The sequence below is a fragment of the Centropristis striata genome, chromosome 18 (assembly GCF_030273125.1).
Source record: "Centropristis striata isolate RG_2023a ecotype Rhode Island chromosome 18, C.striata_1.0, whole genome shotgun sequence".
In the NCBI taxonomy this organism is placed as follows: Eukaryota; Metazoa; Chordata; class Actinopteri; order Perciformes; family Serranidae; genus Centropristis; species Centropristis striata.
In genome coordinates, this window is record NC_081534.1 from 1,830,357 (window position 1) to 1,847,874 (window position 17,518).

The 17,518-nt window shown below is 36.5% G+C and overlaps 1 protein-coding gene across 2 annotated transcripts; it reads right to left on the bottom strand.

Moving 5' to 3' along the window:
• Nucleotides 1–440: 440 nt before the first annotated feature.
• Nucleotides 441–6,381, bottom strand: LOC131991566 (melanocortin-2 receptor accessory protein 2A-like). Of its 2 annotated transcripts, XM_059357029.1 has the most exons (4): nucleotides 6,172–6,381; nucleotides 5,946–6,083; nucleotides 5,215–5,314; nucleotides 441–1,071 (listed from the first exon to the last, which is right to left on the bottom strand). In XM_059357029.1, the coding sequence occupies exons 2-4, from the start codon at nucleotides 6,061–6,063 to the stop codon at nucleotides 603–605; spliced, it is 687 nt and encodes a 228-aa protein (XP_059213012.1). In that variant the 5' UTR covers nucleotides 6,064–6,083; nucleotides 6,172–6,381; the 3' UTR covers nucleotides 441–602. The 2 variants fall into 2 exon arrangements, with proteins under 2 accessions (XP_059213012.1, XP_059213013.1); XM_059357030.1 differs by lacking the exon at nucleotides 6,172–6,381 and having other exon boundaries at nucleotides 5,946–6,164.
• Nucleotides 6,382–17,518: the final 11,137 nt, after the last annotated feature.

Below are 17,518 nucleotides of genomic sequence, written 5' to 3' on the forward strand. Positions count from 1 at the left end.
AATAAAAAACACATTCCCAATCTGAGCTCTGTCACAAGACACCAACCATCATTTATAAATAGTAAACAGATAGTTTATTAATGTTTAATCGTCATTTATAAACCATATATAGGCCATTTAGAATGGTAAATACATAATTTATTAATGTTTAACTAACTACATCATTCATAGATGACAAATAGATGGTGTATTAATGTAAGTTTATAGTAACTTTACAATTAAGAAACCAATAAATTACAATTAATAGTTTATCAATAGTTTTAGTTGCACTCATTTTAACATTTTTAACACCATATTAAGTATGTTAATGATTTTGAAATGATTCATACACCTTTAAGAAATTGGTTGAAAACATTTAAAGATTTGTAAATGGTAAATAATTGGTTTATAAACCATCTATAAACATTACTTAGTTGGTTATTGCAAAGTGTTACCGAAAAATGTGTTTTAGCATTGTTTACCATCTATAAATGATGGTTATTGTAAAGTGTTACCAAAGAGTTTTGTGTTTAGAATTCTGAGAAAAGGAACAGGAGGATTCGAAAAAAAATGTGTTTTAGCAATTGAGAAAAACTGCATCACATGTCCGTGCCTGTGGCGTCTCAGTGGAGGTCCCGGTGGGCCTCCTGCGCCTGGCGCTCCAGCGTGGCGGACGGCTCGTACAGCAGCTCGTCCTCCCCGAGAGCCGAGTTGTGCTCCAAGTTCACAAAGTTTGGGATGTTGAAGTGGGAAAAGAAGGCACATTCTCTGTCCGTCTTGCTCTCCTCTATTAGTCCGTTGAGAGTCGGTTGGCGACTCTCCGCTTCGTCTTCCATCATCTCGTCCATCCCGGAGGAGCCGAGGCCCCCGATGATCTCCTGCTGGGCTCCCTCACCCACCTTCTCCTCCTCCTCCTCCTCTGTTTTCTGCTTGCCCTGCCCCTGGTCCTCCTCGTTGATGTAGAAGTGGAAATAAGAGCGAGACTGGGCGAGCAGCGGGCGAGAGAACGCTTTGTCGTTTTCATCTTGAGGACCGTTGATGTCGACCAGACAGCTGCCGGGTCGATGGCGCTTCTCAGCCGAGTCCTGGTTCCTGTTAAAGAGAGCAAGATAACAGCAGTGAAGGAGAGAAATGCTTTGAAAAATGCTTCAGTGAACCTGTGGCTCCACGATGAAGCATTTCCTGTCTTGTTTTTCATTTTTGTGTCAGGCGGAAAATCAATACTAAAGATCATCCCAGCAACATTTCCCGAAGAAGAAAAAAAGAATGGTGGGAAACGAATAACTTCAGCCATTTATTGTGGCTTCACCTCTGTGCCGCTCTGTCTGACCTTTATGTGTTTTAAATCAAATTCCCACTGCTGCTCTTCACTTGAAATGGCAATATGCTTTGGGCCAAATAAAGCTCACCTTCAGGTCAAATGTCACAATAACATCTAGGGTTGCACAGGGGTGGAATATTTCCGGTAAAGCTAAGGAATTTTGGAAATATTCTAAATGAAAAAAAACATGATATTTCAAAGTATAAGTGAGTCCCAAATTGAAAATTCCTAGAATTTTGCAACCCTAGTACCATCATGCATGAAGAAACAACCCTGGGCAGTTAAGCTAAGGGGAATTTTGGAAATATTAAAAAATCAAAACAAAGCATGACATTTCAACAGAATTATTTGTAAGTAGAACTTTATCAAGTTTTATTTATTTTATCGAACAATAAATTCTTTCATTGAACAACAAGAACTTGAATTTTGAGGTAAATATTTCTCCTCTGGCCTCGGTAGGAGGTGTGGTCTCCATGTGGGCGTGGCCTTAACAGGGGGCGTGGCCTCAGCAGCCCTGTAGTAATTAGTGTGCTGTGTGTGTGTGATTGGGGAATAGCAGATATTCAAGTGTACTTGAATGAAATCTAGTTGTATTTGTCAAGATTATGCTAATTATATTCATTTTCCCCATCTATATTTAAGTTCCCTGTTAAGGGCCAACCTTCAATTTTGTAAATTCCCTGTATTCCCTTTAGTAAGTTCCCATTAATTCCCATGGAAAGTTTCCAACATTGAAACATGGTCTCACAGGAATCTGTGACATAGCCACGGATTCGCTTAACTCAAAATCTGTGGAATAGCCATGGAATCACTCAAATTTCCGTGAAACTGACACGGATTTCGCTACAATGCAAGTTAATGCCAGTCATATCCCGTGGCTATTCCAACATACAAAGTGATTATGTACATTCACTGAGTGAATATTTAGAAAATAAAACATATATTTCTCGCTAGAAATGTGATAAAAATCCATTTTTATGCAGAAAATAAGTCAAAATATTGATTTTTTTTACTAAAAATGAGAGAACTGTCCGCCATGTTTTTTGTTCTGACCACCGGGACCTTGAAAGTCATGTGACTTGGAACAAACCAATAGGAACAAATATCCATCCAAATATCCATTAACTTGCATTGTAGCGAAATCCGTGTCAGTTTCACGGAAATTTGAGTGATTCCGTGGCTATTCCACGGATTTTGAGTTAAGCGAATCCGTGGCTATTCCACGGATTCCTGTGAGACCAGGTTCGGAATTTTGCAACCCTAGTAGCTAGTCCTAACCTTAACCAAGTGTTTAAAAAGTGTTTATTTGAATTGTCATATGAAATTGTATTTGGAGGAACCTGTTCATGACAATATGCTGAGTGTGCTCAGTTCTTAACCCCGTAATGTTCGTTTGTCACGAACAGCAGACTTTTATTGGGTCAATATGACCCAGTGCATGTTTAATCATCCAAAATGTCAGAAACTAAAAAAAAAAAAAAAATTTAACATTGGTTGCGCACTATTATTAACAGTTCAATCAATATTTAGAGCAATTTGTAATTCATCTCTCACAGATAATGGTTCCATCTGGATAATTCACTTGTTTTTAATAAAAAAAAATACATTTCACTCTTATTTTTTAAATCACTGTCTCATTTTAAATCTCCTCTTAAAACCCACCTCTTCTCGTTGGCGTTTAACACCACGTAGAGTGTTGATTTTATGTTATTTTTATGTTGATTTTATGATTTTTTTTTTATTGTATTCATGCATATTTTATTTTGTGCGGGCAGTACATTTTACATTTTATTTTATCTATTTTTATCCCATTTTTAATTTATTTTATCTTATTGCATCTTACTGTTCTATTGTTTACTACATCTCTTTGTATTGTGTTTTGTTATGTATTTATTGTTTGTGCAGCACTTTGGAAACCTCGTGTTTGCTAAAATTGTGCTATATAAATAAAGTGGATTGGATTGGATTTAAAATGTCCATTGGAAATCATACATATATAAAATATGTTTTAAAATAATGTTTGATTTTTTTGGAAAATTTTCTACATTTTTTGATGTTGATAAATAGAAATGAGGTACCAAGTGTTTGAATTGAAAGTAGGAGTTATATTTGCAATATTTACAACCCAAAGTGAATAAAATCAACAAGATATACTCTCCAAAAAAGCTAGATCACATGCATTAAAATGTACCATTTTCATCTTAAATGCTGATTTTTCACTCATTTAGGCCAATCAGGAGAAGTTTCATACAAAAAAAAAAAAAATTGATGTGTTACTCATCCAGGTTGGCACAGATGAGTAACACACCCACGCTAGCTTTACGTACCAGGAATGTCAGTGTGTTTTAATTAGTAAGATTCAATTAAAATGCATGTGTTTAAGAAAGTGCCAGCAAACAACGAGATAATTGGGACTTGGATTAGTCTTGAGAGTCTGGAAGTGGATGTTTTGATTCGGTGTTGTTGTTTACTGAGCTCTACTTCACTGCATCAAGGTTTTTCTCTCTTATCAGATTCATCGTTCCCTGTGGAGGCGTGTGCGAAAACAGAGTTTTCTTCATGTTTCAAGGCATCACGGGGTGAATACTCGTTATGCAGCTTGTCAGTCTGCAGGTGAAGTATTCCCTTAATCTAATGGCAGAATGTCATATTATCCCCATTGCTCATTACATGCCCTTATATGTGAGCCTCCACATGCAGCATGCATTAACCCCTTAGACATGAAACCAGCCCCAGCAGCTCTGAGATGGAAAAAAAAGTGTGAGGGGCTGATTTGCTGGAGCTCTCCGTGGTGCTGAAACCGTCCCTGAGCTGCAGTGGCGGTTCTACACAGGGGCCTCCAGGGGCCACTGCCCCTGTGAAGAAGCCCTTGGCCCCTGTCAAATTAATAATAAAATGATCAATTTATAACGATGAACGACGGAACGATTCTGACCTATTTTTTGTTCAAACAATATTTCATTATACACAAAAGGAACCCAGAATGTTACATTGTATAATAGTTTAATTGTGCAATAAAAGCTAAATATAAAGATCATTCTCACTGTACTGCACTTTCAAAATAGAAAAAAGGAATTGTGCACAAAAATGAGAAATGTCATTGTCGTACAAAAATAACCAACCTGGTCTCACAGAAATCCGTGAAATAGCCACGGATTTCGCTTAACTAAAAATCCGTGGAATAGCCACAGAATCACTCAAATTTACGTGAAACTGACACGGATTTCGCTACAATGCAAGTTAATGACAGTCATATCCCGTGGCTATTCCATGGATATTTGTTCCTATTGGTTTGTTCCAAGTCACGTGACTTTCAAGGTTCCGGCGGTCAGAACAAAAAACATGGCGGACAGTTCTCTCATTTTTAGTGAAAAAATTAATATTTTGACTTTGTTTCTGCATAAAAATGGATTTTGATCACATTTCTAGCGAGAAATATATGTTTTATTTTCTAAATCTTCACTCAGTGAATGTACATAATCACTTTGTATGTTGGAATAGCCACGGGATATGACTGGCATTAACTTGCATTGTAGCCAAATCTGTGTCAGTTTCACGGAAATGTGAGTGATTCCGTGGCTATTCCACGGATTTTGAGTTAAGCGAATTCCGTGGCTATTCCACGGATTTTGAGTTAAGCGAATTCCGTGGCTATTCCACGGATTTTGAGTTAAGCGAAATCCGTGGCTATTTCACGGATTTCTGTGAGACCAGGTTGAAAATAACCGTTAATGTTGGTAAGTCTCATCGCTTCAATCAGTGTAGTTCTTCCAAATATGAGAATTTTAGCTAAAATAAAGGTTTTGAACGCTTAAATATCATTTTTGACGATTTTTAATGTGCCCCTCTGATTAAACACTGGCCCCTGCTTGGCCCCCACAGTAAAACTGGTCTAGAATCATTATTATACTCACTCTTGATGAGGCGCTCCTGTCTTTGTGAGCAGGGTGAGGACAAAGAACATGAAAATGACAAACACAGCAAGTCCAACCCAGAAACCAATAACGATGGAGTCTGAAATGTGGGAGAAGAGAGAGAGAGAATGTTATTATTATGGAACATAATTGATTAAATCTCTCTGCTCCTCCCTGTGTGATTAATTATTCTCAGTGGTTCTCTCTCTGACAGCAAAAGCATCACTTACTCAGTTTAAGTGAGCATCAGTTGATCTCAGCATGCTGCTAAATGCTCCGTATGCTTTCTGGTGGGATTATTATTATAAGTAGCTTCTGTCATCATCATTAGAGTAGTGCATGTGTATAAAACATCTAGTGCATGTGCTGTGTGACATTTTACTGCCAAAATATTTGTGTCTTTTTTTGGTAATTTTGTTTACTTATTTGGTAATTTTGTGTCTTTTTTTTTGGTAATTTTGTGTCTTTTTTGGTAATTTTGTGTCTTTTTTGGTCATTTTGTGTCTTTTTTGGTCATTTTGTGTCTTTTTTTAGTCATTTTGTGTCTTTTTTTGGTCATTCATTTTTTTGAATGATCAATTAACAGCCATAAAGGTGAGCAACCTTGTTTGCTGACACACACACATTCATACTTGCACGCCCTGAAACGCACACACACACACGCACAGTTAAGGGCAGTAAAAGCAATGGAAGACTGTTATAGGTGATATATTCAGTTGTTTTCAGCTTACATCTGTGCGCTTTGAGTCCCTCAAAAGACACGGGCTCCTCGTCGTCATAATATTCATACTGCCACACGTAGTCACTGCGACGTGCGCTGGTTTGGCTCCGGTTGTGTAAGTCGGACATTTCAAACCGATTTTACGCACCTTTAACAGCAGAAACGCAACTAAATCAGAGCAGAAAAGACGCCATATACATGCGTTATATTGCTATAAATCCATAAAGTTTACAAACCCCAATCTCCAGGGATGTGAAGCCTCTCTGAGAAATTAAACTCTGCCGCCAGGGAACTACGCAAACAACTCCTTTTTCTGCTGATGTTAAGTCCGTGTTCCGCAATTTAACAAGGCGCCAAAAAGGTGGTAAAAAGCATGGGAATCCATCGCTTTATCGTTGCGCAGAAACTCCATCCATCCTCGTCTAAGTCCTGAAGCGGAGCAGCAGCAGCAGCAGCAGCCTCCACCTCCCGTGTCCGAGGATTCTCCACACTGGTGGCTCACTCACTCCAAGAGATAGTGAGATTACACTGCAAAAAATGCTCTTATTAACCAGTCAGAGTGGTGCGGGGGCGAAGATGCTTCCCCGACAGCAGGAGGACGTGTTTCACGGTAACACTTTACAAAAAACCATCATTTATAAATGGTAAACAGGTAGTTTATTCATGTTTAATCATCATTTATAAACCCTTAATAGGCCTTTTAGAATGGTAAATACATCATTTCTTAATGTTTAACTAACGACATAATTTATAAATGACAAATACATGGTGTATTAATGTAAGTTTATAGTTACTTTACCATTAACAATTAAATTATTGTTGCACTCATAACATGTTTAACACCAAATCAAGTATGTTAATGATTTGAAAACATTTAACGATTAATAGCACTTTATAAATGGTTAATAATTGGTTTATAAACCATCTATAAACATCACTTAGTTGGTTATTGTAAAGTGTTACCCTGTGTGTTTATAAGCCTATATAAGTGTTAATAATGGCATTATAATACAGCTAATAGCAGGCTATAAGAGATGTATAATAAGAACATCAATAAAAGCCTCATGAGTATCTTATAATTCTTCATAATAGCATTACAAACACCCATAACCCACCCATTATGTCTTTGCCATGCCTTTATTAATCTATTGTTTGCTTATTGATATTAAAATATACTTTATTGCTCATCTATTATAAGTTCACTCTGCACTTGTTAACAGTTAACTATGCTTTTTGCAGCTAAAGGGATCTAAAGCGAGAACAATGCCTTATTACTTGTTAATTAATGGTTATTAAGGACCTTAATATAAAGCGTTGCCGGACTCTGTCCTCTGGAGGATCCTGGACTCTGGGACAGTCCTTCGGCGGATGTGGATGATGATGTATCCTTCAAATCCAGCCGTTTGAGCATCCTTCCTTGAAATTGGGACACAGCTATGGTGACCTAAGGCTCCAAAAGAAATAAAAAATGGCAGAGCTCAAACTGCCAAACTCAAGCTTAAAAAATGATCTGTGTGTCATTTGTACAGCTGCTTAAAATGACCCATATTTACATTTGTAGTTAGCAGCAAACAATCCTAGGACTTTGACCCAGGAGACCAGGAAACCAAAACTCTACGTTGTTATCTGAGTTTCTATAACTACCTCACGTTTGACACAGTAAAAAAAAATTAAACATTTGTTATTATTCACAGTAGGGTGACACATCACTTGATTACAGTTTTTCTCAATTGCTAAAACAGAATTTCTGAAACCTTGCTCCATTTTCTGAAAACATTTAACACAAAACCTCCGCTTCTAGCACTATTTATAAAACCTCTGACTTCTTTTTGGGGTTCAGTATCTTGCTCAAGGATACTTCAACATGTAGACTGCCATGGTCGGGGATCGAACCACCAACCCTCCGATCGGTGGGCAACCACTCTACCAACTGAGCCACAACCGCCCAAACAAAGCAATCAAAATAATATACACTACATCAAGCAGTCAGTAAACAATACACCAAAAAAAAGAAAACATGTTGTTCACAACATGTAGTTCTCAGGGAGAAGTACAATTTTAATCTCACATCTCACAAACGTGTCCTTTGTTTCTGTGATACTGTAATTCTTGTTCTTTGTTGATGTGAAACTATTGAATCTATTGAGCAGTCACTGTAAACAAATGGAAAGCACCATGTTCAGGGCCAGACAATTTGTTGATTGTACAGTATAAAGCCTACAATCGTCACATTGTTTCTTTTATCCATTGTTAGACTTTCTCTGTCCACCTTCAACAACCTGTTTGCTCTCTGAACCGGCTTATATTGGTTGTGTCACATGATTTGAAGTGAAATCAATTTTGAGTGGACCTGTGATCTCTTTTTGTATTTGATTGTTGCCACTTGTGTTCACCAGTATGGATGACGTGTGCATTAGAGTGCAGAATGTGTTTTGAGAATGAGATTGTGTTTAGAGTTCTGCTGGAAAGTCTAAGTGAGATCTGCAAATTGTTTTTTACTGTTATGTGAAATGGTTTAAGGCAGGGGTCTCAAACTCAAATTACCTGGGGGCTGCTGGAGGCAGTATCAAAATGAGCAAAGAAAGACACAAAATTACAAAAAAAGACACAAAATGACTGAAAAACATTAAATTACTTAAAGAAACAAAATGACCAAAAAAAGACACAGAATTACCAAAAAATGGGACAAAATTATTAAAAACATACACAAAATGACCCAAAAAGACACAAAATTACTAAAAAAGACACAAAATTACCAAAAAAAGACACAAAATTACCAAAAAAAGACACAAAATTACCAAATAAAGACACAAAATTAACAAAAAAAGACACAAAATTAACAAAAAAGACACAAAATTATTAAAAAAGACACCGAATTACCAAATAAAGACACAAAATTAAAAAATTAAAAAGACACAAAATTAACAAAAAAGACACAAAATTATTAAAAAAGACACCGAATTACCAAAAAAAAGACACAAAATTATCAAAAAAGACACAGAATTACCAAAAAAAGACAGATACAATTACTAACAAAACTTCAGGTTTTAGGGGCTTATTTTAAAATCGGCCAAAGGTTTTGCAGGCATTTTTTCCAGGCTTTTTAGGCCTTAATGAGTTAACGGAGACACACACTGACTGTGTACATAAATAAGTGTTTCTTGTGAGGATTCATTAATGGAGAGTGTGTGGAACCACCGACTTCTAGGAATCAATAAGACGCCGCTATTATCAAGCAGCCTGATGCAAAATAAATTACTCTCCTCAACCAAGAGTGATTCGCCAGCACCTTATTAGCTATTCATTCAATCAGTTCACTGATTTGTTCCCTCCTCAGTTCTTGGTAGCTGCCTGCAGTACAGACCCGAAACGTCTTGTGTCCACTAGGTACAACAATGGACAGTGTCTTCTTTGAAAGATTATCACACCAGAATACACAATGTACTAACCTGTTTTATCGATGCAGGGAATTATGAACAATCTACAATAATGGACATCGCTGTCGATTTCTAATTTTATACCCCCTACAGCTAGCAGAATACATCAATCTATAACTAGAAAATTTCCTCTGGGGAAATTTTTGAAAGGGCCACGGGGGCTACTGCCGGTGTGTGTGTGTGTGTGTAAATAAAACCACATAAAGTTACTGTGTGTGTGTGTGTATCTGTAACTGTAATCACATCAAAGATCAAAGGCAATCAGATCAAAGGCAATCAACAGAATTAACTGACACCTGTTAATGAAAGAGTGACAGCAGCCAGAGGTGGACTGGAATTTCTGGCCTCGAACAGAAAGCATTTTTGGCAAAACCATAATACCTATCATTGATCCGACTTCACTTTGAGCGTCCTGAGTTCTTCCTGAACGCCTACATATGTTTTTTTTTAAGAAAAATGAAAAAATAGCTTTGTTAGAACGATCTAAAAAAACTGTTCCATCTTCCCTTTTTCCGAAATCTCCCTGCGTTTTTAATATGGGAGCCAATGAGGCTGTTGGTGGTGTTGGTGGATCATCTGTGCGTCGTACGCCCAAACTATAACTCTGACAGCTTTACCAGAGGATTGTGAGTGAGAAGACTAATTTTCCTACGTTTCTATGTATAAATTATTTCTGTAGAGTGGAATTTGCGGCCTGGAGCGCAGTTTTCAAATGTATTTTTTGACAATTTTTTCTCTCCCTCTACACTCTGGCGATGACATCACACACTGTGACACAAACATTCCGTGCAATACACACCCATTATAATCTCAGAATTTCTCCAAAAATGATCATGGTCATTGAACAGGGATTGATAAAAAACTATATGACCTATCGAAACGTGGATTAATACACCGATACACAAGACTTGTGTCTACTGTTTAAAGTTTAAATGGAGTCTCCAGGTGAAATTATGCCAGAGAAGTAGACGTTTAAAAATCTCCAATTATTGTTCTTTTTCGCTCATTTTTTGTCGGCCGTCCCATTCATTTCAATGCAAAATTTTGGGCAGTTTTTCGCGACTTACGGCGTAATTTCACAGTGTTTTACTGTAATTTCTACAAACATTTTTTACAGTGTACAGTGATACGCAATATTCAAATGTACGCCCTATTTCTCATGAAGTTTGAAAATGTATTATTGTAATTTCTACAAACATTTTTTACAGTGTGCTATTGCTATATATTGCAACCCGGAGTCTTTTTGAGCAATTAATAGCAGCCAGCCTTCCTCCTTAGTTGCAGGTATAATGAAACTCCCAGTGCAGTTTTATAATTTCCCCCCTTAAGGCCTCTATAGGAAGCCCACCTCCAAATGGCCTGACCTTTAGACATAATAGAGCCGTTTGTGGTTCATTGAACAAAGCAAAGATGACTAATGATCGTAAACTAACTTGCATTTGAAAATGTTTCCGTCCTTGAGGAAGAATGCATAAATGCTTATTAAAACTCTGAGACACCACATCGTTAAATGACCTCTTTTCATGCTTTCATAAAGTGCCATTCAAGCGACCGGCTTCATTAGTCGCCGTGCATTACTTGGGATAATTACATCTTTGAAGTACCTCTTTAGCAGAGCCACCTCGGACAGCCTTCCTTCCACTGATGTGTCACCATAATTAGTTTTCCATGTCATAAAAATCATATTCACTAGAACAATCACAAATGCATAAAATGCATTAAAATGCTGGCGCTATGAGTGCCTTTTGTATACTTTACTGTGTTGGAATGTCTTTTGTTTCTTTTTTGGTTATTTTACGTCTTTCTGCGTGTCTTTTTGTGTCTTTTTGTGGTCATTTTAAGAGTTAATTTCTCATTTTAAGCATTCAACATGCTTATATCCAGATTTAACAATCTTAATTTAATAAATCTGAAATTATCTGTCCATGCAGCAAGATCATTTCCCTCAGATTTAGTGTTTTTATCTTGTTTTTAGACTAAACACCTTTTTTGCTGTGCAGCTATAAAGCCAACAGTGAGTCAGAAGGAAAATCTGGATCTGAGTAAATTATTGGGCTGTTACAAAGTCAGCAGGGGGATATTTCATAAAATATTCTGTAACACTTTACAATAACCAACTAAGTGATGTTTATAGATGGTTTATAAACCATTTACAAAGTACATATTTAATCGTTAAATGTTTTCAACCAATTTCTTAAAGGTTTATGAATCATTTCAAAATCATTAATATACTTCATTTGGTGTTAAAATGTTAAAATGAGTGCAACTAAAACTATTAATAAACTTTTAATTATAATTTAATTGTTTGTTCATGGTAAAGTAACTATAAACGTACATTAATATACCATCTTTTATATTCTTTTTTACCATCTAATATTCATCTTTTATACCAATCACAAATGCATAAAATGCATTAAAATTAATTTTGTGTCTTTTTAAAGTAATTTAGTGTTTTTTCTGTAATTTTGGATCTTTTTCTTTTGTAATTTTGTGTCTTTTTTGGTGATCTTGTGTTTTTTTTTTTTTTTTTAGCAATTTTGTGTCTTTTGTTATTTTGTGTCTTTTTTTTTAAGTAGTTTAGTTTTTTTCTTTCATTTTGGATCTTTTTCTTTTGTAATTTTGTGTCTTTTTTTGGTCATTTTGTGTCTTTTTAAAGTAATTTAGTGTTTTTTCTGTAATTTTGGATCTTTTTCTTTTGTAATTTTGTGTCTTTTTTGGTGATCTTGTTTTTTTTTTTTTTTTTTTTTTTTTAGCAATTTTGTGTCTTTTGTCATTTTGTGTCTTTTTTTTAAGTCGTTTAGTTTTTTTCTTTCATTTTGGATCTTTTTCTTTTGTAATTTTGTGTCTTTTTTGGTCATTTGTTTGTTGTTGCATGGACAGATAATTTCACTTGACAAGATTTCTTAAATAAAGATGATTAAACCTAGAAATAAGCATGTTGTACGCTTAAAATAATAAATTAACTATCAAAACAAGAAAAATTAAAGCTGCAAGCAGCGATGAACTGGCCCGAGCAGAGTGACCTGATGATTATTTGTTTCTTACCAAGATAAAAAAAAGTTCTTGTGTCTTTTTTTTGGTGATTTTAGGTCTTTTTCTTTTTACTGTGTTGGAATGAGCTAAGTGTAGAGTAGACGTAGAGTGGTAATAATGTCTTCTTTCTCTTTTTCAAATTAGGTGCAGTACATTTGCTGGTGCTGTTAGTATCTCTGGCCAAAACCACCATGCCTCAGCTGAAAGAAACCTTTTTGGCAGAGCTGCAAAGGTTTTTTGGCGTCATTACAGGATTTTCACTGAACCATTTGGCACCATGCACGCAGCTTTAAACACAGTCCTGCTGCAGATTCTGTAAAAGAGACATCTTGTGCTCATTTTCAGCTTCATGATGGTTTTTGATGTTTCTAATAGAACACGAATTACATGCTTTAATGTCAAAATGCACATTATTTTTCTCATCCTGTCTAAATATACCTGTATTCACCCTCAGCTCTGTTTTAGTGTCTGTCTCTTTAAACCCCCTGTTCCAAAAAACTCCAGTCTGCAAGCAGCCAGAGCCTCTGCAGATAGGCTGTGTGCATTGAATTAAGCATTTTGATACTTTCACAGCAAGAACTTCTTTAATATGAAAAATATGCATTAAAAATCGCACTTTTTACAACATGGGAACTTTAAGTCAAAGCCACTCTTACCCCTCTTGGACCAGCTTGAACCTAGTTCTAGTGTTATGAACAATCTACAATAATGGACATCTCTGTCTATTTATAATTTTATACCCCTACAGCTAGCAGAATACATCAATCTATAATAATACACCACTTTCATCCACTCCCCAAGATAAACCTTTTCACAAATGAACTCAATACCACAATCATAATTTAAGCCATGTTATTGTAACATTATCCCACACTGGAAAAAAAGGTGTGTCTAAAAACAAGATAAAAACACTAAATCTGAAGGAAATGATTTTACTGCATGGACAGATAATTTCACTTGACAAGATTTCTTAAATTAAGATTATTAAACCTAGAAATAAGCATGTTGTACGCTTAAAATAATAAATTAACTATCAAAACAAGATAAATTAAAGCTGCAAGCAGCGATGAACTGGCCCGAGCAGAGTGACCTGATGATTATTTGTTTCTTACCAAGATAAAAAAAAAGTTCTTGTGTCTTTTTTTGGTGATTTTACGTCTTTTTCTATTGTGTGTGTGTGTGTTTTTTGTGTCTTTTTCTGTCTTTTTTGGCCATTTTATGTCTTTTGTTTCTTTTTTGGTTATTTTACGTCTTTTTGCGTCTTTTTTTGGTCTTTTGTTGTGTCTTTTTGTGTCTTTTTTTGGTCTTTTTTGTGTGTTTTTATGGTCATTTTGTGTCTTTGTACATCTTTTGGTCACAAAATGACCAAAAAAGACAAAAAATGTACAAGAGAGATACATTAAAGCTGCAAGCAGGTGCTGTTTCGTAGTCACTTCAACTTGTGAATCGTCTCAGAACCAGTTTGCATTTCCACAGGAACGTGAGTCACCTAATTACATCACTGTATACATCTGGAAACATCTCTGCTCTCCACAAGCACAAAAACAATGGTAGACTACATTGTCTCTCTGCAAATGTTGCTTCATGGTTTGAGCAAAATAATGAAACTGAGGTCTTATTATAAATGGCCAAACATTTACACACATATCAGTACAATGAAAAGTCTCCTAAACAACCTGGTCTCACAGGAATCCGTGAAATAGCCACGGATTCGCTTAACTCAAAATCCGTGGGATAGCCACGGAATCACTCAAATTTCCGTGAAACTGACACGGATTTCGCTACAATGCAAGTTAATGACAGTCATATCCCGTGGCTATTCCATGGATATTTGTTCCTATTGGTTTGTTCCAAGTCACGTGACTTTCAAGGTCCCGGCGGTCAGAACAAAAAACATGGCGGACAGTTCTCTCATCTTTAGTGAAAAATCAATATTTTGACTTAGTTTCTGCATAAAAATGGTTTTTGATCACATTTCTAGCGAGAAATATATGTTTTATTTTCTAAATATTCACTCAGTGAATGTACATAATCACTTTGTATGTTGGAATAGCCACGGGATATGACTGTCATTAACTTGCATTGTAGCCAAATCCGTGTCAGTTTCACGGAAATTTGAGTGATTCCGTGGCTATTCCACGGATTTTGAGTTAAGCGTAATCCGTGGCTATTTCACGGATTCCTGTGAGACCAGGTTGCTCCTAAAATGTGTTTTCCTTCATTTTATACTCTTTTTTTAAATTAGATGTATGTGATTTTGGCAGAATGTCCCACACTGCTCCGCCTACTACAGTGTGTGTAATGCGTGGTTAAATAGGGTGACCAAGTGTCCTCTTTTGCCCGGACATGTCCACTTTTTACGGAAGTGCAGCTTCACAGATGAACTGCAAAAAATTTTTCCGACATACCGTCACAGGTGAGAGGCGGAGTGCACCGTGTGCAATGCTGGCACATATTATATATATGTCTCAGTGTCTAATAAAGGTGCTGGAGATCTCAAAGCTCAAAGCTCAAAGACAACTAAATAAAAGAAAGATGAAGATAAAAGATGAAAAGTATAGATCCTTTTTGTTTGTTAAGTTAGTATCTTTGTGAGACTCTTCTATTATTCATCTTATTGCAGTTATTAAGAGATATATTGTTGAAGCTAGATTTTCTAACAGAAGAGTTCATATTTAGAACATTATTTCATATTATTTATTCATTTATTTGAAAAGAGTCTACGAGAGCTATTATATTGTTACAAGTTTTTACAGATTTCATTTTATTTTATTACAGAAGTTAATTATGCACCATTGAAGCATAATAAAGCATGTTCATCAACCTCCGAGAAGCCTGTCTGAATTTGTGTCTCGAGGCCGTGCCGATTGTCCTCTTTTTTGGAAATCAAAATATGGTCACCCTAGGTTAAATGATACTAATTACAATAAACAATTACATGGTTATATTTTCCACAACAAGTTATTTGATAAAATGAGTCATTTTGATCAAATATATTCTACTTATGGGGCAACTGTCCTTTTAAGAAACCCTCTGATGCTCTCAGTGACACTTTTCCCGTCAATTTGTCTCTTTAATGGAGGCTGAAACAGAGGCTAGGTGCAAAATAAGTATTTACGCTTATATTTAGTAATTTTCATCACACTATGTGTGTAGCTGAATGTTGTCAAGCTTAACATGTCCACCCTGTCATAGTGATATATCAGGTAATATAAAAACCTTTCTGAAATCTGAAATATATTTTCTAAACAGTAAACAGTTAACTTGCTAACTGAGTCATGTTACAAACTGAAGGTCCATCCATGCTAAACTAAACAGGGTGGACATTTTTTGCTGTTTGCATGTACATTGTCTGTCTATAGTTACTTTGTAAAAAAAAGTGTGAGAGCTTGACCAACATGCATTTCTAACAGCATAACCTCTATTTAATAGCACGCTCGATTTCATTTTGAAATTGACGGCAAGACGATGTACAAGACACGTGCTACTCGACAGATGAAAGCTTGTAGTTTTGTAGTTTTCTTACAGATCCAACATGGCTGCAGCAGACGCAAAGCTCTCTTTGGATCTAGCTGTAGACGGCGTTTTAAATAGTTTAGAGCCAAAGTTTATTTTAAAAGAAGAACAACGCTTGACTTTAAACTCCTGTTTCGCCACCAAAAAGGATGTTTTAGCCTTAATGCTTCCGACAGGATTTGGCCAAAGCCTAATCTACCAACTAGCCCCGCTACCGCTCGCTGCTGTAACCACGGTGATCTGGCTACGAGCCGGGGGACAGCGGAGCCCCCAGAGACCCCCAGCAGCTCGTCTATTGACCATAAAATCAGTGGATGTGTGTGACTGAATAACATGAGGGGAAATAAGGCGTAAAAATAAATAATCTTGCAGAAAACGAGAACTGCAGAAGCAGAAATGGGAAGAAGCAGATGGGCTAGTCTGGCTATGTAAACATCAATTTCTGTCGCTCTACATATGTTGTGTCAAATCCCAATATTCATCAAGGACACAATTACAAAATGCACTCCAGACCTGCAGAGGGCAACCACACACAAGAGGTGGGTGGAACCAAAGTAGCAGGAAGTGATCCCAGGGGGACCATATTCTGCTGCACACCAACTGGAAAGGCATGGCACAAAATGTTTGGTGGTGCTTCAGTTGGCCCTTTCACCTGCTGCTGGAAACAACGGAAGACCACAACTCCTAATCAGACCGGAGATGCAACTGGTAGGAGAAACCCCCTCTAAATTGGGAATGATATATGTTAAGGTCATGCTTTTTTATGACTGTTTTGATTTAACTAGTTACAAAAAATGTAACGTTTGGTTAAGTAAACCTTATGGTTAAGTATGTAAATCATTACTTTAATTGTTTACTTGGTTAATTTGTCTTCAAATAGTCATTTCCATTAAGAATCTGTCAAATCTTGAAAGGTTGTTTTCTCAAAATGAGTTCTCTCTCATACTACTGAGTTATTAATCTCAACTTCAGCTCCACTTACACTCACTAAACTGTTTTATTCCCATCTTTTGGGGCTTTGGGGTAGATTGCTAGGCCAAATAAACTTCTAGGTTAATGTGATGGTTATGAAACACAGTGGTGCAACGTGGCAAGCTCAGTGGAAGACGACAACACAACAATTCTTAATTTCAGGTGATTATATACTAATGAAAACATAATTAAGAATATTATATTCCATTTCTGCTAATGGAGCCTTAATTCTGCACGCTGCTCCTTGAAAAGCGGGAGGCTCCTTTAGTTGGAGCACTTAGAGGTGAAATGCAGATGTCATCTGGTAACATTCTTTGAAGGTATTATGAAGTTATGAAATCTAAATTATTGGTTTTGAATGAATGACTCACAGCTGTGAATGAGGGACAGCGTGACCGTACCTGAGTAAAGTCCCCGCTGAGTGTTGTCGTAAGCTCCAGATGACATCATCGTCTCTGTTTTGCCACTCGGTTGCTCGGTTCGAGGAGAAACTCGCTAAATTTAAACTGTGGAATAAAACAGAAACAACAAAAGCCTTTGCATGTTTCCCCTTGAGGCGCAGACATTCACCAAAGAAAGAAAAATCTGTTATGAGATGATGGATCAAAAATGTAACACAGTAATT

Bases quoted from the DNA above. Each gene is read 5' to 3' on its own strand.
- LOC131991566 (XM_059357029.1), bottom strand. From the start codon at position 6,063: ATGTCCGACTTACACAACCGGAGCCAAACCAGCGCACGTCGCAGTGAC. The intron at 5,315-5,945 runs GTAAGCTGAAAA...CCCACATTTCAG, and splicing joins GGGACTCAAAGCGCACAGAT to ACTCCATCGTTATTGGTTTC. The intron at 1,072-5,214 runs GTGAGTATAATA...TCTCTTTAACAG, and splicing joins ACAGGAGCGCCTCATCAAGA to GAACCAGGACTCGGCTGAGA.